Source organism: Ovis aries, chromosome 18 (genome assembly GCF_016772045.2).
Source record: "Ovis aries strain OAR_USU_Benz2616 breed Rambouillet chromosome 18, ARS-UI_Ramb_v3.0, whole genome shotgun sequence".
Taxonomy (NCBI): Eukaryota; Metazoa; Chordata; class Mammalia; order Artiodactyla; family Bovidae; genus Ovis; species Ovis aries.
In genome coordinates this window covers 4732137-4750483 of record NC_056071.1, presented here as the reverse complement: position 1 = coordinate 4750483, position 18347 = coordinate 4732137, and the positions used below count along the sequence as shown (strand labels likewise).

The 18347-nt window shown below is 43.2% G+C and overlaps 1 protein-coding gene across 3 annotated transcripts in view; it reads right to left on the bottom strand.

The window, feature by feature from the left end:
- Window positions 1-4478: 4478 nt before the first annotated feature.
- CHSY1 (chondroitin sulfate synthase 1) overlaps window positions 4479-18347 on the bottom strand; it is an 82597-nt gene continuing 68728 nt past the window's right edge. For all 3 annotated transcript variants that reach the window (XM_012098317.5, XM_060401964.1, XM_060401965.1), the window contains one exon: window positions 4479-7471. In XM_012098317.5, the coding sequence (XP_011953707.3) occupies window positions 5879-7471 (1593 nt within the window). In that variant the 3' untranslated portion in view covers window positions 4479-5878. The remainder of the gene's footprint in view (window positions 7472-18347) is intronic.

Genomic DNA, 18347 nt, shown 5'->3' with positions numbered 1-18347 from the left:
TCCAGTGAATATTCAGGGTTGATTTCCTTGAGGATTGACTGGTTTGATCTCTTTGCTTTCCAAGGGACTCTCAAGAGGCACCACGTTTCAAAAGCATCAGTTCTTCACTGCTCAGCTTTCTTTATAGTCCAACTCTCACATCCATACATGACTACTGGAAAAACCATAGCTTTGACTATATGTACCCTTGTCAGCAAAGTGATGTCTCTGCTTTTTAATATGCTGTCTAGGTTGGTTATAGCTTTTCTTCCAGGGAGCAAGCATCTTTTAATTCCATGGTTGCAGTCACCATTCACAGTGATTTTGGAGCCCCCCAAAATAAAGTCTGTCACTGTTTCCCCATCTATTTACCATGAAGTGATGGGACTGGATGAAAGTGAAAGTCGCTCAGTTGTGTCCAACTCTTTGTGACCCCATGGACTATACAGTCCATGGAATTCTCTAGGCTAGAATATTGGAGTGGGTAGCCTTTCCCTTCTCCAGGGGATCTTCCGAACCCAGGGATCAAATCCAGGTCTCCCACATTGCAGGAGCATTCTTTACAAGCTGAGCCACAAGAGAGGCCCAGGACTGGATGCCATGATCTGTTTTTTTAATGTTGAGTTTAAAACCGGCTTTTTCACTCTCCTCTTTCACCTTTATCAAGAGGTTTTTTAGTCCCTCTTCACTTTCTGCCATTAGGGTGGTGTCATCTGCATTTTTGAGGTTATTGATATTTCTCCCAGCAATCTTGATTCCAGCTTGAGCTTCATCCAGTCCAGCTTTTCACATGATGTACTCTGCATGTAAGTTAAATAAGCATCTGCCTGCCAATGCAGGAGATACAGGTTCAATCCTTGGGTCGGAAAGATCCCAAGGAGAAGGAAATGGCAATGCACTCCATATTCTTGCCTGGGAAATTCCATGGACAGAGGAGCCTGGTGGGCTAGAGTCTATTGGGTCACAAAAGAGTTGGATACAACTTATCAACTAAACACCAACCTCCTCCACATACATCTCTGTAAAAAAAAACAAACAAAACTCTGAAACATAGCAACACTTCTACATAAAGTCACACAAAATGAGTTGCTTTAATTTGATCCTCCGCATCGTAACATTTAGTTTCATTGTATTTATAACAAAACTAAGCATATTTGGTGTGAACTGGTCTTTTCCTTCAGGTGGAACAGGGACATTTTTTGAACACTGGGAAAGAACAGTGGGACCCCTCGAGGCAGCTGTGTGGAGCCACTTCACAAGACAGATCCCTTGCTGGCCTCCAGTCACTGTGGCAATAAGCTCCTTTGCAGCTGAGATTACAGCAGTTCACATGTAGCAATGCAGTTGAAACCCCTCAGGGAGGGCTGGCACCTGCTTCCTCCCATGACAAGAAACATAAGGAGAGATTTTGGAAGTCTGGGTCTGGGTAGAGCCCCTCAGCCACCGGCAAGCCATCCAGTGGGTAGGCAATCCCCAAAGTGTCATCTTCCTGGAGGAAGGACTTGCAACGTGAGAAAAGCTTCTGTAAACCCACTGTTCTCTGAACCTGACCACTATCCTTGGGAGGTGGTGTGGAGCCCACATCTCACTGGTACCCTGCGGAAACACTGAGTAACACATGAAGGTGGCTGCAGACACCACCAGAGCCTCTAGGTGACATTTCAAGTGCTGAGAACTGAGGTGAAACATGACTTGTCACTTAGCTTGGTCACACATCGTGACAAAGGTTGTGTTAGGAGGTATTAGCCAAGGCCCCCAGTCTGCTGTCTGCGCTGCATGTTTTGCTCTGCTCCAGTTGCGTCAGGATGCGGTTGGCCTTGTGAAACAGGATGAGGTCAGAGCGCTGGGCAGAAAGGAGGGGAGGGCAGACTTGCCTGCGGCTATCAGGAACTTGACCACTGGACTGATGGTGTCTGAGGCAGTGGGACACAGACCAGCTTCCGAGGATCGTGGCTCCTTCTGTGTCTGGGCTCAGAAAGGGCCCTGGAGGGGAGCACCACCCAGCCCTTCTGCTCTGAGACTCTGAGAGTGATGGCACCTCCTTTGTGCCAAGAGAGCTGCCATATGGCCTACATTATGCGACACGCAGCCTGTCTCCAGCCGAAGTCCTGCGTGCTAAGATCTGTCGTGCACGTTCTCACACTGGCTCAGAGGAACAGTGCTGGGAAAGCAATGTGGCCCTCCAAAAGTTAACGAGCTGCACCATCTGACCTGAGACAGCCTCTCCAGCCTCCACGCGGGCAGACCTCCCACACAGGCAGCCCACCCAGCCTGATTTCCTCCAAAACACAAGTGCGTGAGTCTGCTCGTGGCAAGAGGCTGGCACAGGTCCAAGCAAGCATGTGCCCTCCCTTATCCGTTTCAGTGAAGTTTAAAATGCTACCAAGTCAGCCTATTACACAATTCATCCTGCCTTCTGTACCAGAACCCCACACACCTGGTGGTTCTTGGTGGGAAGGGCCTGAAGGCTGGCTGGAGGAAGGAGGGGTCCGTGCATGTCTGTGCATTGCGATTGCCCCCCTTCACCACTTTCACATATTATCCTTAACTTTTAACAGGAATTATCTGGTTTGCGGTTTATGGGCCATTTCAGTTGAATTCTTCTCTGTATTTAAAATAAAGTTACAGAAGCTTTTAATTTTAATTAGATCCCTTTTATTTTTGCTTTTATTTCCAGTATTCTGGGAGGTGGATCATAGAGGATCCTGCTGTGATTTATGTTGGAGAGTGTTTTGCCTATGTTCTCCTCTAGGAGTTTTATAGTTTCTGGTCTTACGTTTAGATCTTTAATCCATTTTGAGTTTATTTTTGTGTACGGTGTTAGAAAGTGATCTAGTTTCATTCTTTTACAAGTGGTTGACCAGTTTTCCCAGCACTGCTTGTTAAAGAGATTGGGAGGTGGGAGGGGGGTTCAGGTTTGGGAACTCATGTACACCCGTGGCGGATTCATGTTGTATGACAAAACCAATACTGTACTGTAAAGCAAAATAAAGTAAAAATAAAAATTAAAAGAAAAATAAAGTTACACAAGCTAAGAGAAAGTCAAAAGTAACAAGTGAAACAGAGTTCTAACTAGAAAGCGTTCCAAGTTTAAGGGAAGAAGGACTCATCTGTAGGTCATGAGTGTGGGAAGCCGTGCAGTGGGCAGGCGGGACGGGACATGATCTGTGGGGAGGCATGCAGGGTGAGGACTGGAGCACGGATGGAGGGCCGGGCACTATGGGGCACTGCAGGCTTCTGCAGACGTGGGCCCAGCGCGCGGTCATCGCCTAGAAGAGACCCAGGACCACGGTCCAGGGAGACTCTCCACCTGTCATATCCACGCTGGGAGGGCCTGAAATGACACCAGGGTGGACGCGGGGGAGTTTCAGGGTCTCCTGGAAGATGAGTCAGAGGCGAGGCAGGGAGAGCGCTCCAGGCAGAGGGAAAGCAGGTGGAGACTTGACGTCCTCATGAACGAAGAGACTGTTTGGCTGGAGGTGGCACCCTGTGGGTCCTACAGAGTCTTCTTTCTGGACGGCAGGGGGAACCAGAGCTACTGATTTGGAGGGGTGTTTTAGGAAGAGGGAGTGTCCAACTGGAGCATGAGCCCAGGGGTACTGAGTTCAGGCATGGCAATGCCAGGGGAGTGAAGGGCTCCAACGGCATCTGTAGAGCCAGAGTCTTGATGAAGAGAGGGCAGCACTTCTATCATCAACACTGATGTCAGGAAGAGGAGCAGATGCGGGCAAGAATGAGATTAGGGAAGGAAGTGGCCAGTGTTAAAGGATCACTGGGACACCTGACGGGCACTGAGGCTCAACAAAGCAATTGCTCACACTCTGTCCTATGGTTCCCTATTACGATAAACAGGAGAGAACTTAACTGACTTTGTCATCAGGATGTATACTAGCTCTTCCTTACTGAAGAATAAAAACGTCTGTGCTTTTTTCCAAGGAAAAACTAACTACTCCCACAAAGTAAATGGCAATTAGGCTGAAGGACAGCAATTCCTACTGTGAGCACGATGTCATTATCCTGGATCTTCACTGTCATTACATGGTAAATACCTGTCCTGGGAGTGTAATTCACATCCACAAAGCTTGCTGCTTTGGCGTCAAAGATCTTACTTTGTTTGATTCTTAGATTATATGGCAACTGTGGGCAATTTATTCTGTAGCTAGATCCACCCTAAAATCCTGAGCACATTCAGGCACACAGTACCAGCAAGTGGACACTTGTTAAAATGCAGATTCTAAGGGGCCTAGCAGGTTCACCAAGGGGCCCTGAAAGATACACTTGTATCAAGAAGGCAGAGGCGGGCTTGGATCTGGTTTGAAGACTTTTGTTCTATAAAACACAGATTCAGCAAGTTCTTTAAGAAGAACAAACATAAGAGGACGCATTGATTCCAGCAAAAAAAAAAAAAAAAAAAAAGAGGAAAGAGGCACTTGAAAGTTTCATTTCCAACTGCAGTGCACATAAATATTCCCCACAAATAACTTGAAAAACCTTATGAATCAGTATTTAAGATCTTTACTCTCCAAATGTAATAAAATTCTTCAGCTAAAACAGGAGTAATGAGACAAAATGGTTTTGAAAAGTACAATAGAAAAATATTGTCCACTGGTTTATTTTTCCAAATGAGCAATAGGCTATTTACAAATAAGCAGATCTCCAATGATGTATATTAAAATGACAAAACTATTACTGTTTGAAATCTAAGTGAAAAAAAATTTATTAAGGCACATTTGTTCTGTGAGTCTAAAACAAACTTTCTGGTGTAACGACAGATTCATTTCACTTTTGTCCCCAAAACACATGAGCACCAGGATTATCAAAGAACACTCAATATTTAGTAAAACAGCAAGGAATGTAAAAATTGAGGAGAGGGAAGAGTTTTCAAAAAGAAATCTTTGGAGATCAGTTTACTGCAAATAAAATATACTAAACACTCCTTATACACATAAATACTAATAACTAACAGAAACTTGGGAAATGGTAGAGCTCTAAACAATGGATATTAAATAAATTAAAGGTATTTCAGATACAAAGGATAGAACAAAACAGTAATTAAAAATGAGACACCCATCTCCGTCAACGTAACACAGATAGGATGAAGTGAACAAAATTGGATACATTTTCCCCCAATGCTTTCATTAGGGTTAGGTTTCGTTTATTTTGTTTACCCTTGCATACATTACATTTATGGCAATAAGTCTTCTTTGCCATTCTAAATATTAATATTTTGTCTTTTAAAAAGAAGGGTCTGGAGAGGAGAAAGTGTCAGACTCTTCTTGAACTCTGATGCCAGGTCCATCAGGCCACGCTAATTGCAGTAAGAACAGCCATCTAGCTTACTATGCGTTCCTGCTCCCCTTGTTTTGAAAAATGAGACAAGTTTTGGGGAAACAATCACTTTTGGAAAGCTCTTGAGGACGATGACATAGCTACTATCACATTTCCTTATTTGACAACTGGAACATGAAATGGCTTAAAAAAACTGTTGTAAAAAAGACAAAAGGTAGAATCTGTGCAAAGTTAACAGTCAAAACAAAACATTTATCAGAGTTACAGTGTTTTGTTACAATAATACTTTGCAGTAACGTTCATGTTTTCTGCCATAGGACTATAGCAAAGAGGTCTGAAAAAGAAATATTAAAAAAAAGTTTTGCTCCTCAGGTACATTTCAAGTCATAATTAAGCACGTCTGCTACATAATGTTTAGCAAGAAAATGTGTTCAAAAGGCAAACATGATCACATTTTTGTTCAAAAAGCTCACTCTTCAAGGAGTCCTTTGTAAGAAAACCATGTGTAAAATATATCCCCTTGTATGGACTTCAAAAACTGATCGTACAAAAAAATTTTTGAAAAATAAATTAGATTAATTAAAAATGTCCTTTCCAGCAAAGCTGGACATTAGGCTGTCCTCACTGAGCCATTATTATTGCTGCTTTTACTATAATTCGGGTCATTTTTCTCTAGCCACATTTCAGCCAACTGCTGTGTGGACCCATATGTTGACGCTTTGGACCCCAAGCACATTTTGTACTGTTTGGGATCAAGGTTGGGATCGCAAAAGACAGGATGGTGGACATGGACTACTCCTACTTCTTGGCTCCTAAATGTCTTCAAACCTGCCTGGACAACCTTGTTGAAAAGGTCAACATCCTCAAGCCCCCAGCCTTGGATAGAAACATCAAAGCCGCCTACTCGGACGAGATCTCCCTTATAAATACAAGTGATGCCAAACCCATAGTTTCTCCAGAAGCCAGTTTTTTGAGTAAAGGCAAAATGGTTGTCACTGGGAACCTTTCCACTATAAACAATCTTTGGATCATACTGGCTAAAGATGATTGGAAAATATATTTGTTGGCCCAGAACTGTATTTGCTCGACATCGCTGGAGAAATTCTGCAGTAAATACAAGGTCAACGTCACAAAAGAAGAGCAAAGATTCATTATTAAACTGAGACGATCCCACTTCTAGGGCCAGAGCTCTTGAAAATTCTCCAGACACGGGCAAAATCTGCATGTCGGCTTTAGGGTACTTAATGCGGTAGTCTCTCATGAGTTCAACTTGCTTGGCCTTGTCAGGGTTGGAGTCAGAATTGAAAAGCAGAACAACGAGCTTGACGTTCTGATTCGGAATGAGGCATGTCTTCTCAAAGTTCCCCATAAATCTCACAAACATGTCAAACCGTCCAGACAAAGGAATCAATATATTGATCTTTCTTTCTTTGGGTTCTTTGTGCTCATTCTTGGACCCAGGAAGCTGAAAGGGAACAAGCTTCTTCAGGGAATTTGAGAGAAAGGACAAGGATCCGGATTCCTGATTGATTTTGTTGGCCAATTCCTTTGCGTCCAGCTCCTCGTGCTCCACAAACTGGATCTTGCTGAAGGTCTGCTGTAAATACGCGTGCCTCCGCACAGGGACCGTCATCTTCTTCCCTTTGTGCTTTTTGTACAGAAGCAGCAAGTCCAGAATGTACTCAGCCCCATACATGGGGTTCACTCGGCGATAGCCATACTGTATCTCCTTAAAATCAATTATGCGTCCTCTGGTCTTGGCGTTGGCGTTGATCATCTCCATGACCTGCATGACAATGTCATCCAAGGCCTCGCGCTGCGCGGAGTCCATCCCTCTCCGAGGGGGCTGGCTGTCAGCGGCTGAATACAAGTATTTCCCAGTCAGAAATTCCCATTCCAGAATCTCCTCTCGTTGGCGGGGCTGGAACCTCATGAAGGAAGGAGGGATTCCCAGCTGGAGGTCTTCTTTATGAATCTCGGTGTTGCTGTATTTGCTCATCAGGACAATCTCACGGTGCAGCTGGATGGTGCGGTGGCGAAGCTCAGCGATTTTGCGGCTGAGCATGTAGCTGTGCAGCCTGTACTGGTAGGGCGGGTTTTTGTTCGGGTGCAGAGTGATGGCGCGATGGATTTTACTGTTATGGAGGTCCCTAATGTACCCCTTCTTGTTCTGTTCATAGTTCTCATAGAAAAGCTGCTGCATCTGTGAAGAAATAGATAAGGTTTCTATTATTAATATGTGGCTGAGTGTCCCCCTTCTTGTACTTCCTTATATATCTGCATACTCTGTATTATAAATCTTTCTAAATGAGTCAGAACATACCTAAGGTTCTAGATAAAGCTCAAAAAACAGCAGTCCACTGATAGTAGAATAATTGTAAACTGCTTATAGAAACAAGACTTCATCAATAACCAAGGTGGCCAATACAATTCTGTAGGCAAACAGAACTATGAAAAAAAGTTTTCCCATAAAGTGAAAGTATAATCTTGAGCTCACAGTGCACCAATTCAGCATACCTCGAAGAGAATGCCACCTTTAGCCCCCAACAAACCTGGGAAGGGGACTGGAGAGCCAAGGTCCCCTCCCTGAAGACTGGCACCCACAAGGAGCTGCCATCTAAACAGGAATAAACCGTCATCAGTGGGGTGAAAAGGAGAACTCCAGGAGAATGAGCCGAGCACAGACAAATGCTGCTTCCAGGGAGCTGAGCAGAACCATCCAGCCACACGCAGAAAGAGGCCTGCCACTTGGCAGGGCATGCTGTAGGTAAAGTCAAGGGTCAGCAAGGTTGCCAGGACCACACTCTGAGAGTCCCTTAACCATCTGTATGTTCCTAGGCAGGCAGGAGAGGGCCTGCTTGCTAGCCACCAGCTCTCAAGGACCAGTGCAGAGGTGAAGGGCAGGCAAAGCAAGGGGGCTCATTATCCCATCCACTCTCCCTCTGTCTTAGGACACTGGTTTGGGAAACAAAAGTTTGAGGTCCTTCAGCCAAAAACAGGGCCTGCTGCCTCAAGCTAGATAGAGAATATACTTAATTATCTAGTACATTCACGCAACAAAATGATGACCTCTACAAAGCCTTCTGGAACGAAGAATTTAAAAATTTGCAAAAAGTGTTTTAGTAAAAACGACATTTGCAGCTGGTATCTGATAACCTAGCCTTTGTTTGATTTGTGGCTCAACTTTGTTTTTCTGAACATGTTACTAAAAACTAACTTTTGATAAAGGTACATGTATTTGGATCAAGTAGTTTATTTGCCTCTGGACAGTCATATTTTTGACTTTTTACCTTGAGCCACTAAAGTTGTAATAATAAAAAATACAGATTAATATTTTTACACCGTGTTTTCTTTTTCTATACAATTACCATAGGCTACCAATAAATAAGCCAGTAAGAGCAAAAAGAAGAAAAATGCTTCCAAAGAATGGCTTAAGTGGAAAAATAAAAAGGCGCACAGGTAATGCTACCGGTGCTGAGCAGGGACTGTGCGCACACCCACTGGCCCAATTCCCTAGAGCCACGAGTCTGCTGAACGCTGACCACCTACGTCCTGTCCTTGGAAGAGCAAGCCAGCCTGGAACTCATCATTTCCGACTTCGCTCTCCAAATCATCTAAAATCATCATACAAGGTACGTGTGCACATGGAATTATCCACTGAAATAATTTCCAAATGTTACAGTTAAGTGGAACAGGTAGTCAGGCAAAAAAAAGAAAGAAAAGGAAGCAGAGAGAGTGTCTCTAACGCTGGAGAGAGCACACCCTTCTCTCCTGAGCAGCAGGCACGCGGGGTGCTCACCCACGTGTGCAAGTGCCCACTCACTGTTCCTCTTGGCACAAATAGCACTTAGTTACTGAAAACACCCGACTTAGTAATGACCTGATTTGCTGAGAGGGCTTTCAATAACTGATGCTTGAACTCCTCCAGCCCCGGACAGACAGGCCACAGAATGATAAACAAGAAGAGTGACAAGGTTTGGATGATGATCATAAGGACCATAAGAATTTACCTTTCTTTTAATTTCACTCTTTAGACAGGTCACAACAAAAGAACTTTAATGAAATTCCTATCGAAAGTATTTTTACCATTCATTTTCTAGCTGGGGTGATTTCAAGAAGTACCTGGCTCCAAGGTGACAAGTGAGTGTCCTCTGAGGATTCAAAACCATGAAGAAACATTGGGGAAAACCCTTTGCAGATGCTAAAGATATGAAACAAATACCTTCAATACCGTCATTTCCTTCTCTGACTCTAACCCCTATATGCCCTAACAAGTTGAGATCATTCTTCCAGTTTTAATAAAGTCAGTCAGCCTTTACAACATCCATCAAATTAGCTAGGTGAGCCACCTGACCCCGCTTCCTCCTCCTGAGGACTCCACCGTGTGAGAAGAGTCACTCAAAGGTCAGCAACATCCTCATCACAGCAAAGAACTCAGCAAAACCCAATGCTCTGAGGTCAGGGAAAAGTACACTCACCACTGTAAGCTATATGATGGAAGGTTTCCTAACGATTTTGGCAGAGAGTTTAAATATTTGTTATAATTACAAATTATTTCCATTTGTCTGCTTATAACTTTCAAAGTTTTGAAAATGAGCACGAAGAACCACGACTGTTCTGGAAAGGTCCCTTTTACATCTTCAAGAATACAGACACAGTGAGCCATCAGCCTGGCCGTAAACACTGCTTTCCAACTCTGAGGATGCTCTGAAGCAGGCGGGCTCCTTCCTTGCCCTGCACTGCCAACCCCATCTGCACAGGCGTCTCGACTCTGCTCTGCTCCTGCCCTGCTGGCTGATATCTCGGTCTCCCAATGGATCTCCTTGCAGAATTCTGTTCTTTCCTCAATCCTGCATAGTACCAAAACCAGTCTTCTTAAAATATAAATCAGAGGCTTCAGGCTAAAATATGAGTGGTAGAACCCACATGAGTCTCCTTCCCAAATGCTCTTAAAAGAGAGTAAAGAAATGCAAAAGGAATAAACTCGTAAGGACCAAGAGAATGGGGTCACAAACACAGACACAGTAGGCAGGAAATGTCCCCAAATTCTGAGAAAATGGAGCATGAAGTTGAAACCAAACAGACTGCTCTGAAGAGTAAGCCAATTTATTTAATCCTGAGAACCCTGGGAAAAGATACTGGTGTTGCAAAAGCTAGCGGGCGGGGGAGCTGCAGGGCTGAACACAGGGAGAGTGGAGGAGCTGGGAGTAAGGGGCAGGGCGAGCCCCACGGCTCCTCCCACAGAGCATCTCGGGAGCGGAGGGAGGCCACTGGCAGGAGATGCCCAACGTCTTGAGAAACACGCTCCCAGTCACTCTGCCATTTAGATGATGGGTCTTTTGCCAGAATTCATGTAGAGTTGCCTATCGATTGTTGTACTGTGAGTAGCAAATACCGGCGGTTTCTTAATGCATCAATCATTTACAGTAGTTATTCCTGAATGTCCCTGTCTATAGGTTATCTTTCTTTATTCTGCTGGGGTTACTTCACTGATAAGCACATCAGCCTTAAGTTCAATCTCTCCAAAAATGAAATGTGAACACCTGCGTAGAGATGAGTTCAAAGCTGACAACAGGGGGAAGTGAAGTGAAAGTTGCTCAGTCGTGTTCAACTCTTTGGGACCCCATGGACTGTAGTCTGCCAGGGTCCTCTGTCCATGGAATTCTCTAGGCAAGAATACTGGAGTGGGTATCTGTTTCCTTCTCCAGGAGATCTTTCCAACCCAGGGATCGAACCCAGGCCTCTTACATTGCAGGCAGATTCTTTACTGTCTGAACCACCAGGGAGACAGCAAAGATACTAGTTTAAAAAAAATCTTGCCTACAGAGATTCCACTTAGTTTTTCAATGCTTCAGTCTCAAGTGACAATCAACAGCAAAGACCATCAGACGATTGAAAGAGGGTTCCAATGAGAAAGATGGAGACAAAACAAAGAAACAAAAAGCTTGGTGAAAATGCAAACAGTGAAATGAGGAGAAAAAAAACTCTAGAACCAAAACAAAAACCACCAGGTATTCAAAGAGAAGCTACTGTCTCTGTGCAACAGAAATAGAATACTATAAAAAAGAACAATCAGAAAACAAATAAGCTCTTGAAATTAAAATAGCAAAACAAAAAGAAGAGAGTTCAAAGATAAAACTGAATACCCCAGAAAACAGAAAAACAAGAACAGCACACAGGAGAGAAACATATTCATTCTAGAAAGAGAAAGCACATGGGGAAGAAAATACCAAAAAAGGGTCTAAAATGAAAGAGTTCAGATGCCTGGAATGAATCCTAAGTGCCCAGAACAGAGTATAGATTGGGAATGCTGCAGGTAAAACTATTAGAGGAGAAGAAAGGCTGCATATAAATAATTCAGAAACTGGAGTGGCACTAAACATATACAAAACTGAAGAATAATGCCTTCGAAAGTAAGGAAGAGTAAAAATTATTTCTTCATATAGAACTGTTTTCCCAACCAAACTATCCATCAAGGAAGAGGGAAGAAAGAGTTTCAGGTATTCAACGACCCACATTTCACCTTGCATCCATTCTTTCCCAGGAAGCTGTTAGAGAATGTGCCCACCCAGAACGAGGGTTACGATGACACAGGATCCAGGCAACAAGGGGAAAACACAGAAGGAAGAAAAGAGAGCCCAGAAGGACAGTGCCGGGGAGTCCTCCCAGAACAGTGCTGTGGACTGCGGTTCGTGTCCCCGCAGACTCGTGTGTCAGGAGGGAGGGCCTCTGGAAGGTGCCTGAGCTTAGACAGGCCGTGAGAGTAGGGCCCACTGTGAGACAGTGGACCTCACTCAAGAGGGGATGGAGTACCACGAGAGGACACAGCAGGAGGGCGGCTGTGTGCAAACCCCCGGACAGTCCTCCTGAACCCACAAGGCTGACACTCGGATCCTGGACTTCCAGCCTCCAAAACTGTGAGAAACTGCCGCTGTTTAAGCCACTCAGTCTACAGTATTTTTGTTCTAGCAGTTGAACAGATTAGACAAAGAGCTCTGCAGCAGGCTGAGGGTACCAGTGCACACGGAAAACGGCACAGATGGTTCAGTGCTTGCATCTCCAGAGTCCAGCTCAGTGCTTGACACACTGCAAGATACTCAGCTTGAATTAATGATCAACAGTGGTCCTGAAGCATAGCAAGTACCAAGAAATGAACGAACACAGCTGATGTGGTTAGACACAATACAACATAGGTGTGTTCCACTGACCAGGATACACTCTAAAACATAAAAATCAGCAGCGTGTTTTGAAAGAGAATACATACCCCGAAGGATATAGCTGTCATTTGTTTTTCACTCCCCAGACACCAGTATACAACTGTGTGTTTTATTCTTGGCTATCAAAACCCTGCATGACGAGAGCGAGGTCCATCAGGAGTCCTCTGTGAAAGCAGGTCTCCACCCGTGACTGAGAATTCTTACAGACTCAATATGACATCACGTTTCCAAACACTTTCAGGGAAACATTTCTCAGTATGTTTTAGAAGCGGTCCATGACCATTACTTCCATAGTGACTGAAGCAGAGGCCAGCTTTACCTGAAACACAGAGTTTCAGCGTGCTGCAGGAATAAATACAGAGAAGAGAACATGATTGACTAGCAGGTTTCAGATCCCCTGGAACTGTTGCAGACAGAATTTTAAGCTCTAGTAAAGCTGCTGTAAGCACCTTCTGGCTAAAGATTGGCTGAAAGAAATGTTGTATTATGTTCTTTTTTCCTTTTACTGAGAAGAAATCTGTTGCAAGACAGAAGTGTGTATGCACATTTGTGTGTGTGTGTGTTTAGTGTGGGAAGCACTTATTTTATTCCAAAGAAGGTCAAGTCTATACCTAGACTAGCTAGTGCCTCCCCTCAATTCACTCCGAGCGACTGACTTAGTCCACTAACACTGATACAAGATAAACGTTTTAGACAAAGAAGCCACTCACTTGGCACACAGGATGAAGTAACGTACCTGCTAGGATCTTAAGAAAAGTCTAAATAAATGTTCTAAAAGGGCAAATGCAAGTGCAAGTACTTTACAGCGAAGTAGACACAATGTAACAGGTGAGCACTGGCACCTCCGCATAAGGGTATTAATGGCAGTATTCAGTTCAGCTCAGTTCAGTCGCTCAGTCGTGTCTGACTTTGCGACCTCATGAATCTGACTTTGCGACCTCATGAATCGCAGCACGCCAGGCCTCCCTGTCCATCACCAACTCCCAGAGTTCAAACTCACGTCCATGGAGTCGGTGATGCCATCCAGCCATCTCATCCTCTGTCGTCCCCTTCTCCTCCTGCCCCCAATCCCTCCCAGCATCAGAGTCTTTTCCAATGAGTCAACTCTTCGCATGAGGTGGCCAAAGGACTGGAGTTTCAGCTTTAGCATCATTCCTTCCAAAGAAATACCAGAGTTGATCTCCTTTAGAATGGACTGGTTGGATCTCCTTGCAGTCTAAGGGACTCTCAAGAGTCTTCTCCAACACCATAGTTCAAAAGCATCAAGTCTTCGGTGCTCAGCTTTCTTCACAGTCCAACTCTCACATCCATACATGACCACAGGAAAAACCATAGCCTTGACTAGGCGGACCTTAGTCGGCAAAGTAATGTCTCTGCTTTTCAATATGCTATCTAGGTTGGTCATAATTTTCCTTCCAGGGAGCAACTGTCTTTTAATTTCATGGCTGCAGTCACCATCTGCAGTGAATTTGGAGCCCCCCGAAAATAAAGTCTGACATTGTTTCCACTGTTTCCCCATCTATTTCCCATGAAGTGATGGGACCAGATGCCATGATCTTCGTTTTCTGAATGTTGAGCTTTAAGCCAACTTTTTCACTCTCCACTTTCACTTTCAGGCTTTTTAGTTCCTCTTCACTTTCTGCCATAAGGGTGGTGTCATCTGCATATCTGAGGTGATTTATTATTAATAAGTATTTCAATGATCTATTCCTTGGCACATTCTTTGGAAAAATATTATAAAACGCAAAGCTGAAAAGCACTGCAGAAGAAAACACATATCAATGCGTATAGGTTATCTAATAATCACAAGGAATACCTTGTTGAAAACACTCTGAAGGCTTTTTACAATGGAGTACCACTGAAGGTTTGAAGTTAATTTCCAGTGTCCATAAAACAGCCCTTAATCTTTGATCTAAAAAGTAGCCCCATAATCTTGGATTCCAGAAATCTCTCTCTTTTCTGGGAGATGTTTCAAGACTCTGAGTCATTCCATTGTAAATCTGAAAGGGGTTAATAAATAGCAAGGTCACTCTATTCCCAGAACTTCTAGCCAGCTGGGAGTAACTATCCACTACCCACGTCTAATCTTTAGTTAACAAATACTTCAATGGTCTTCATTAGCAAATGTCCTTCTTGTCTTCTGTAATGAACATCAACATTCTCATTAAGTCAAGACTCTTGCCGTTAACTGTTTACACTAATGTCAGCATTAAGTATATATTTCAGCCATATCAACAGATTATCACTGCTCTGGATGGACAGCTATTTCTAACTGTGATTTATGCAGTGTTTTAATTCACTGCACAGAATTTTTCTTACCCTTTTGTCCTGAGAACTGATTTAAAGAAAATATGGATTGTGTAAATGTCAGGAGACCATAACTAGTGGTAGTTTCAAAGTAACTATATTCACAAGTCTTAAATACTTATATTAACAATGTCATAAAACCTGCAGGTAGGGTTTCCAGAAAATTTATTGCCTGAAGCAGGATCTTCTGAGATGAAAGAGGAAATCTGTTGATAATCAGGTCAAGACCACTGGTATAAACTGGGCCTGTTCCCAGCTCTCAACACATATGGGTCCTCTACATGTCCCTATTAGGTCTCTTCTAATTACTTTTGTGTAGGCTTTGCCAATTTTCATCCAATTAAGTTCAAGGATTAGGTGCTTAGTGTTTTAAAGACTCTATTCAAGAAAGTAAGTTTTCCATGGGAATTAAGCTGGGTCTTTAATGGTAAAAAAAAAAAAAAAAAAAAAAAAAAAGAACTATATGCATGTCTTGAATGGTTAGTGTTAAATTTTGAAATCTAAAAACAACCTTTTAAAAAAGCCTGACACATTTCAAAATAATTGAGAATTAATCTTGGCAAAGTAAATGAAAACTGTTGGTAGTAATTTAGGACTTCTGCCTCAGACAATAAAAGTACATGCAGAACTATCTTTAAATGACCAAAGTCTTATGCAAATACAGCACCAAATACTTGACTAAACATTCACATTAAAGGCATTGTACCATGCAAGGAAAATTCACAAGGCCACATATAAAGAAAGGATACGCAAGCATATCTACACTCACACACACACACTCTCTCTCATCTGCAACAGAGCCCAGCACTGAATAGCCTGACACAGGACACCAGTGAGGGGCTCCCTCTGAAACTCGACTCACAGCAGGTCCTTGGGTCCAGCCCTCACTGGCGCCTGCTGATCCATCACTCACAGAACCGGCAACTAGCTCCAGTCAACAGGCGACACACTAGCTCTCACACTTGACCAAAAGTCTTTGCGACAAACTGAGTTAAGCCGTGGTCTAGATCACCAAAAAACAAAGCAGAGCAAAACCAAAACTAAACGAGAGGGAGTCAGGAGAGCAGGCTATATAGGAATATAGCCCTGCGAGGCCAGATTTTTATAGAGAAGCTAGAAATCTGGCTGTTTTGTGTAGAATCTTCTACCTTTTAAATTTCAGCAACCATTTCAAACTAGAAAAAGAAACACAGGCCAAAATAAGTCTGCGGGTCAAATATGGCCTATAAGTTCATCTCCTTCTAGGATTTTTAAAGTCTATTCCTGATTTGTTATGGAACCTCATTCTGTCTAAAGATATTTTGTACCATTAATATTTTATTTTAAAATATTTTGTTTTAAAGCTGAATTTGTTACAGTATCACTTTTGGACACAAGACACCTGGAGTCTTAGCTCTCTGAAGAGGGATCGAACTTGCACCTGCTGTGTTGGAAGGCAAAGTCTTATTAACTACTGGACCGCCAGCTAAGTCCCTGTGCCATTTAACTTTCCACGTTTATCAAGTAGTGTCTCACCTAAGCCCACCCCCTAAAGATTCAAGCGGCCTCTAAGCTATGAAGGACTAGCGAATGGCGAGAGCTGCAGTCACGAGACAAGGCCATCAGGTGAAGGCAGCGAGCGAACTGCGGGAGGGGGTGGCGGGGAAAGCACAGCGCCATTACCCTGCATTTATGAGACCCTGCATGCCTCGTGGAGCACAGCCACCACTTCAGAACCAACGGTGTGTATTACAGGTTTGTTTCACACATTCAAGTCAGTATTTCAGCCAAGTACACAGTGCTGAGGAACATGCAGTTGAATTAGTGGATCAAGAGTGGGCTTGGAATGCTCAGGTTTAATGAACCCTGTGGGGTTAAAACAACCTGTGTTAAGTCTAAGAAGGGATTCTCAATATACAACTGTCACACAAACCCTTGAATTCTCAAAGTTTTCTTTCACAAAAGATTATAAGAAAAACTTTGTTGGAAGACATTTTGGCAATTTCTTATGAAACTAAATGTGTTCTTACTGTATGATCTAACAATTGCACTTCATGGCATTTACCAAACTGAACTGAAAACTTGTATCCACAAAAACACGTGCACATGGATGATCATAAGTGCCAAATCCTGCAATCAGCCAAGATGTCCTTCAGAGTGTGTTAGTTGCTCAGTCATGTCCGACTCTTTGCAACCCCATGGACTGTAGCCCTCCAGGCTCCTCTGCCCATAGATTTCTCCAGGCAAGAATACTGGAAAGTGAAAGGGAAAGTCGCTCAGTAGTGTCCGATTCTTTGCGACCCCATGGACTATACAGCCCAGGGAATTCTTCAGGCCAGAATACCAGAGTGGGTAGTCTTTCCTTTCTCCAGGGGATCTTCCCAATTCAGGGATCGAACCCAGGTCTCCCACATGGCAGGTGGATTCTTTTACCACCTGGGCTACAAGGGAAACCCAATACTGGAGTGGGTTGCTATTCTCTTCTCCAATGTCCTTCAGTAGGTGAATGGATAAACTGTGATGCATCCAGAAAATGGAATACTATTCGGAACTAAAAAGAAAGAGTTATAAAGCCATGAAAACACATGGGAGAACTGTAAGTGTGTATTATTAAGTGAAGGAAGCCAACGTGGAAAGGCTACATCCTACAGTATCAACTGTACCACATTCTGGAAACGGCACAACTAAGAGCACTAAGACCAGTGTCGTTAGCCGGAAGGAGAGAGGGATGGCCAGGTGAGGCACAGGGGATTTTTAGGGCAGGGAAACGAATCTGCATGATACTACAATGGGGGCCACGTGGCATCATGCACCTGTCAGAACCCAGGGAGTGTTCAACACCAAGACGGAACCTAAGGTGAACTATGGACTCTGGATAATTACGATGCAGGTTCATAGATTATAATAAATGTACCACTTTGTGAGGGATGTTGATAACAGGGGTGGCTTTGTGCGCTGGGGTGGGAGGGTTGGGGTATATGGGAACTTGGTACATTTTGCTTTGAAACTAAAACTACAAAAAATGGAGCTTATTACTTAGAACAAACAAACAAAAAATACAGGCCACCCACTAGGGAAAAAAGTCCTCAAAATATTTATGTTAATTAAGACAGATTCTAGGGGAAAATAGTAAATCTTTTTTCTCTGGATTCTTATTTATGATCAATTCTTTCATCCTTTCCTTTGTTCATAAATATATAAAATACTTAAAATTTCAGATCTTTGTGGAAAGAGGTAAGTTAAAATAAAAATGCAAGTGATTAACTATCACAATGAGTACAATCTTTTGTCCTTTAAGACAGTAATCCAAACTAAAAAGCCTTACAGAAAGAGAAGAAATAGTTCGGGCGTCTGACCATCTACTATGAGACATCATGCTTCTCTCCCTTTGATTCTCTCCACAAATGCAGCCATTTTTCACAACTTTAAACCCCTTGAGGGAAAACCTAGTTTTATTCATAAGCCATTGCCCCATCAGTACTTGCTGAAAAAAGGAACATCATTTCTCACATCACACAAATGAGGACAGAAAGATTAATCACTTAACAGTAAGTGGCTCCAGACAATATTTAACCA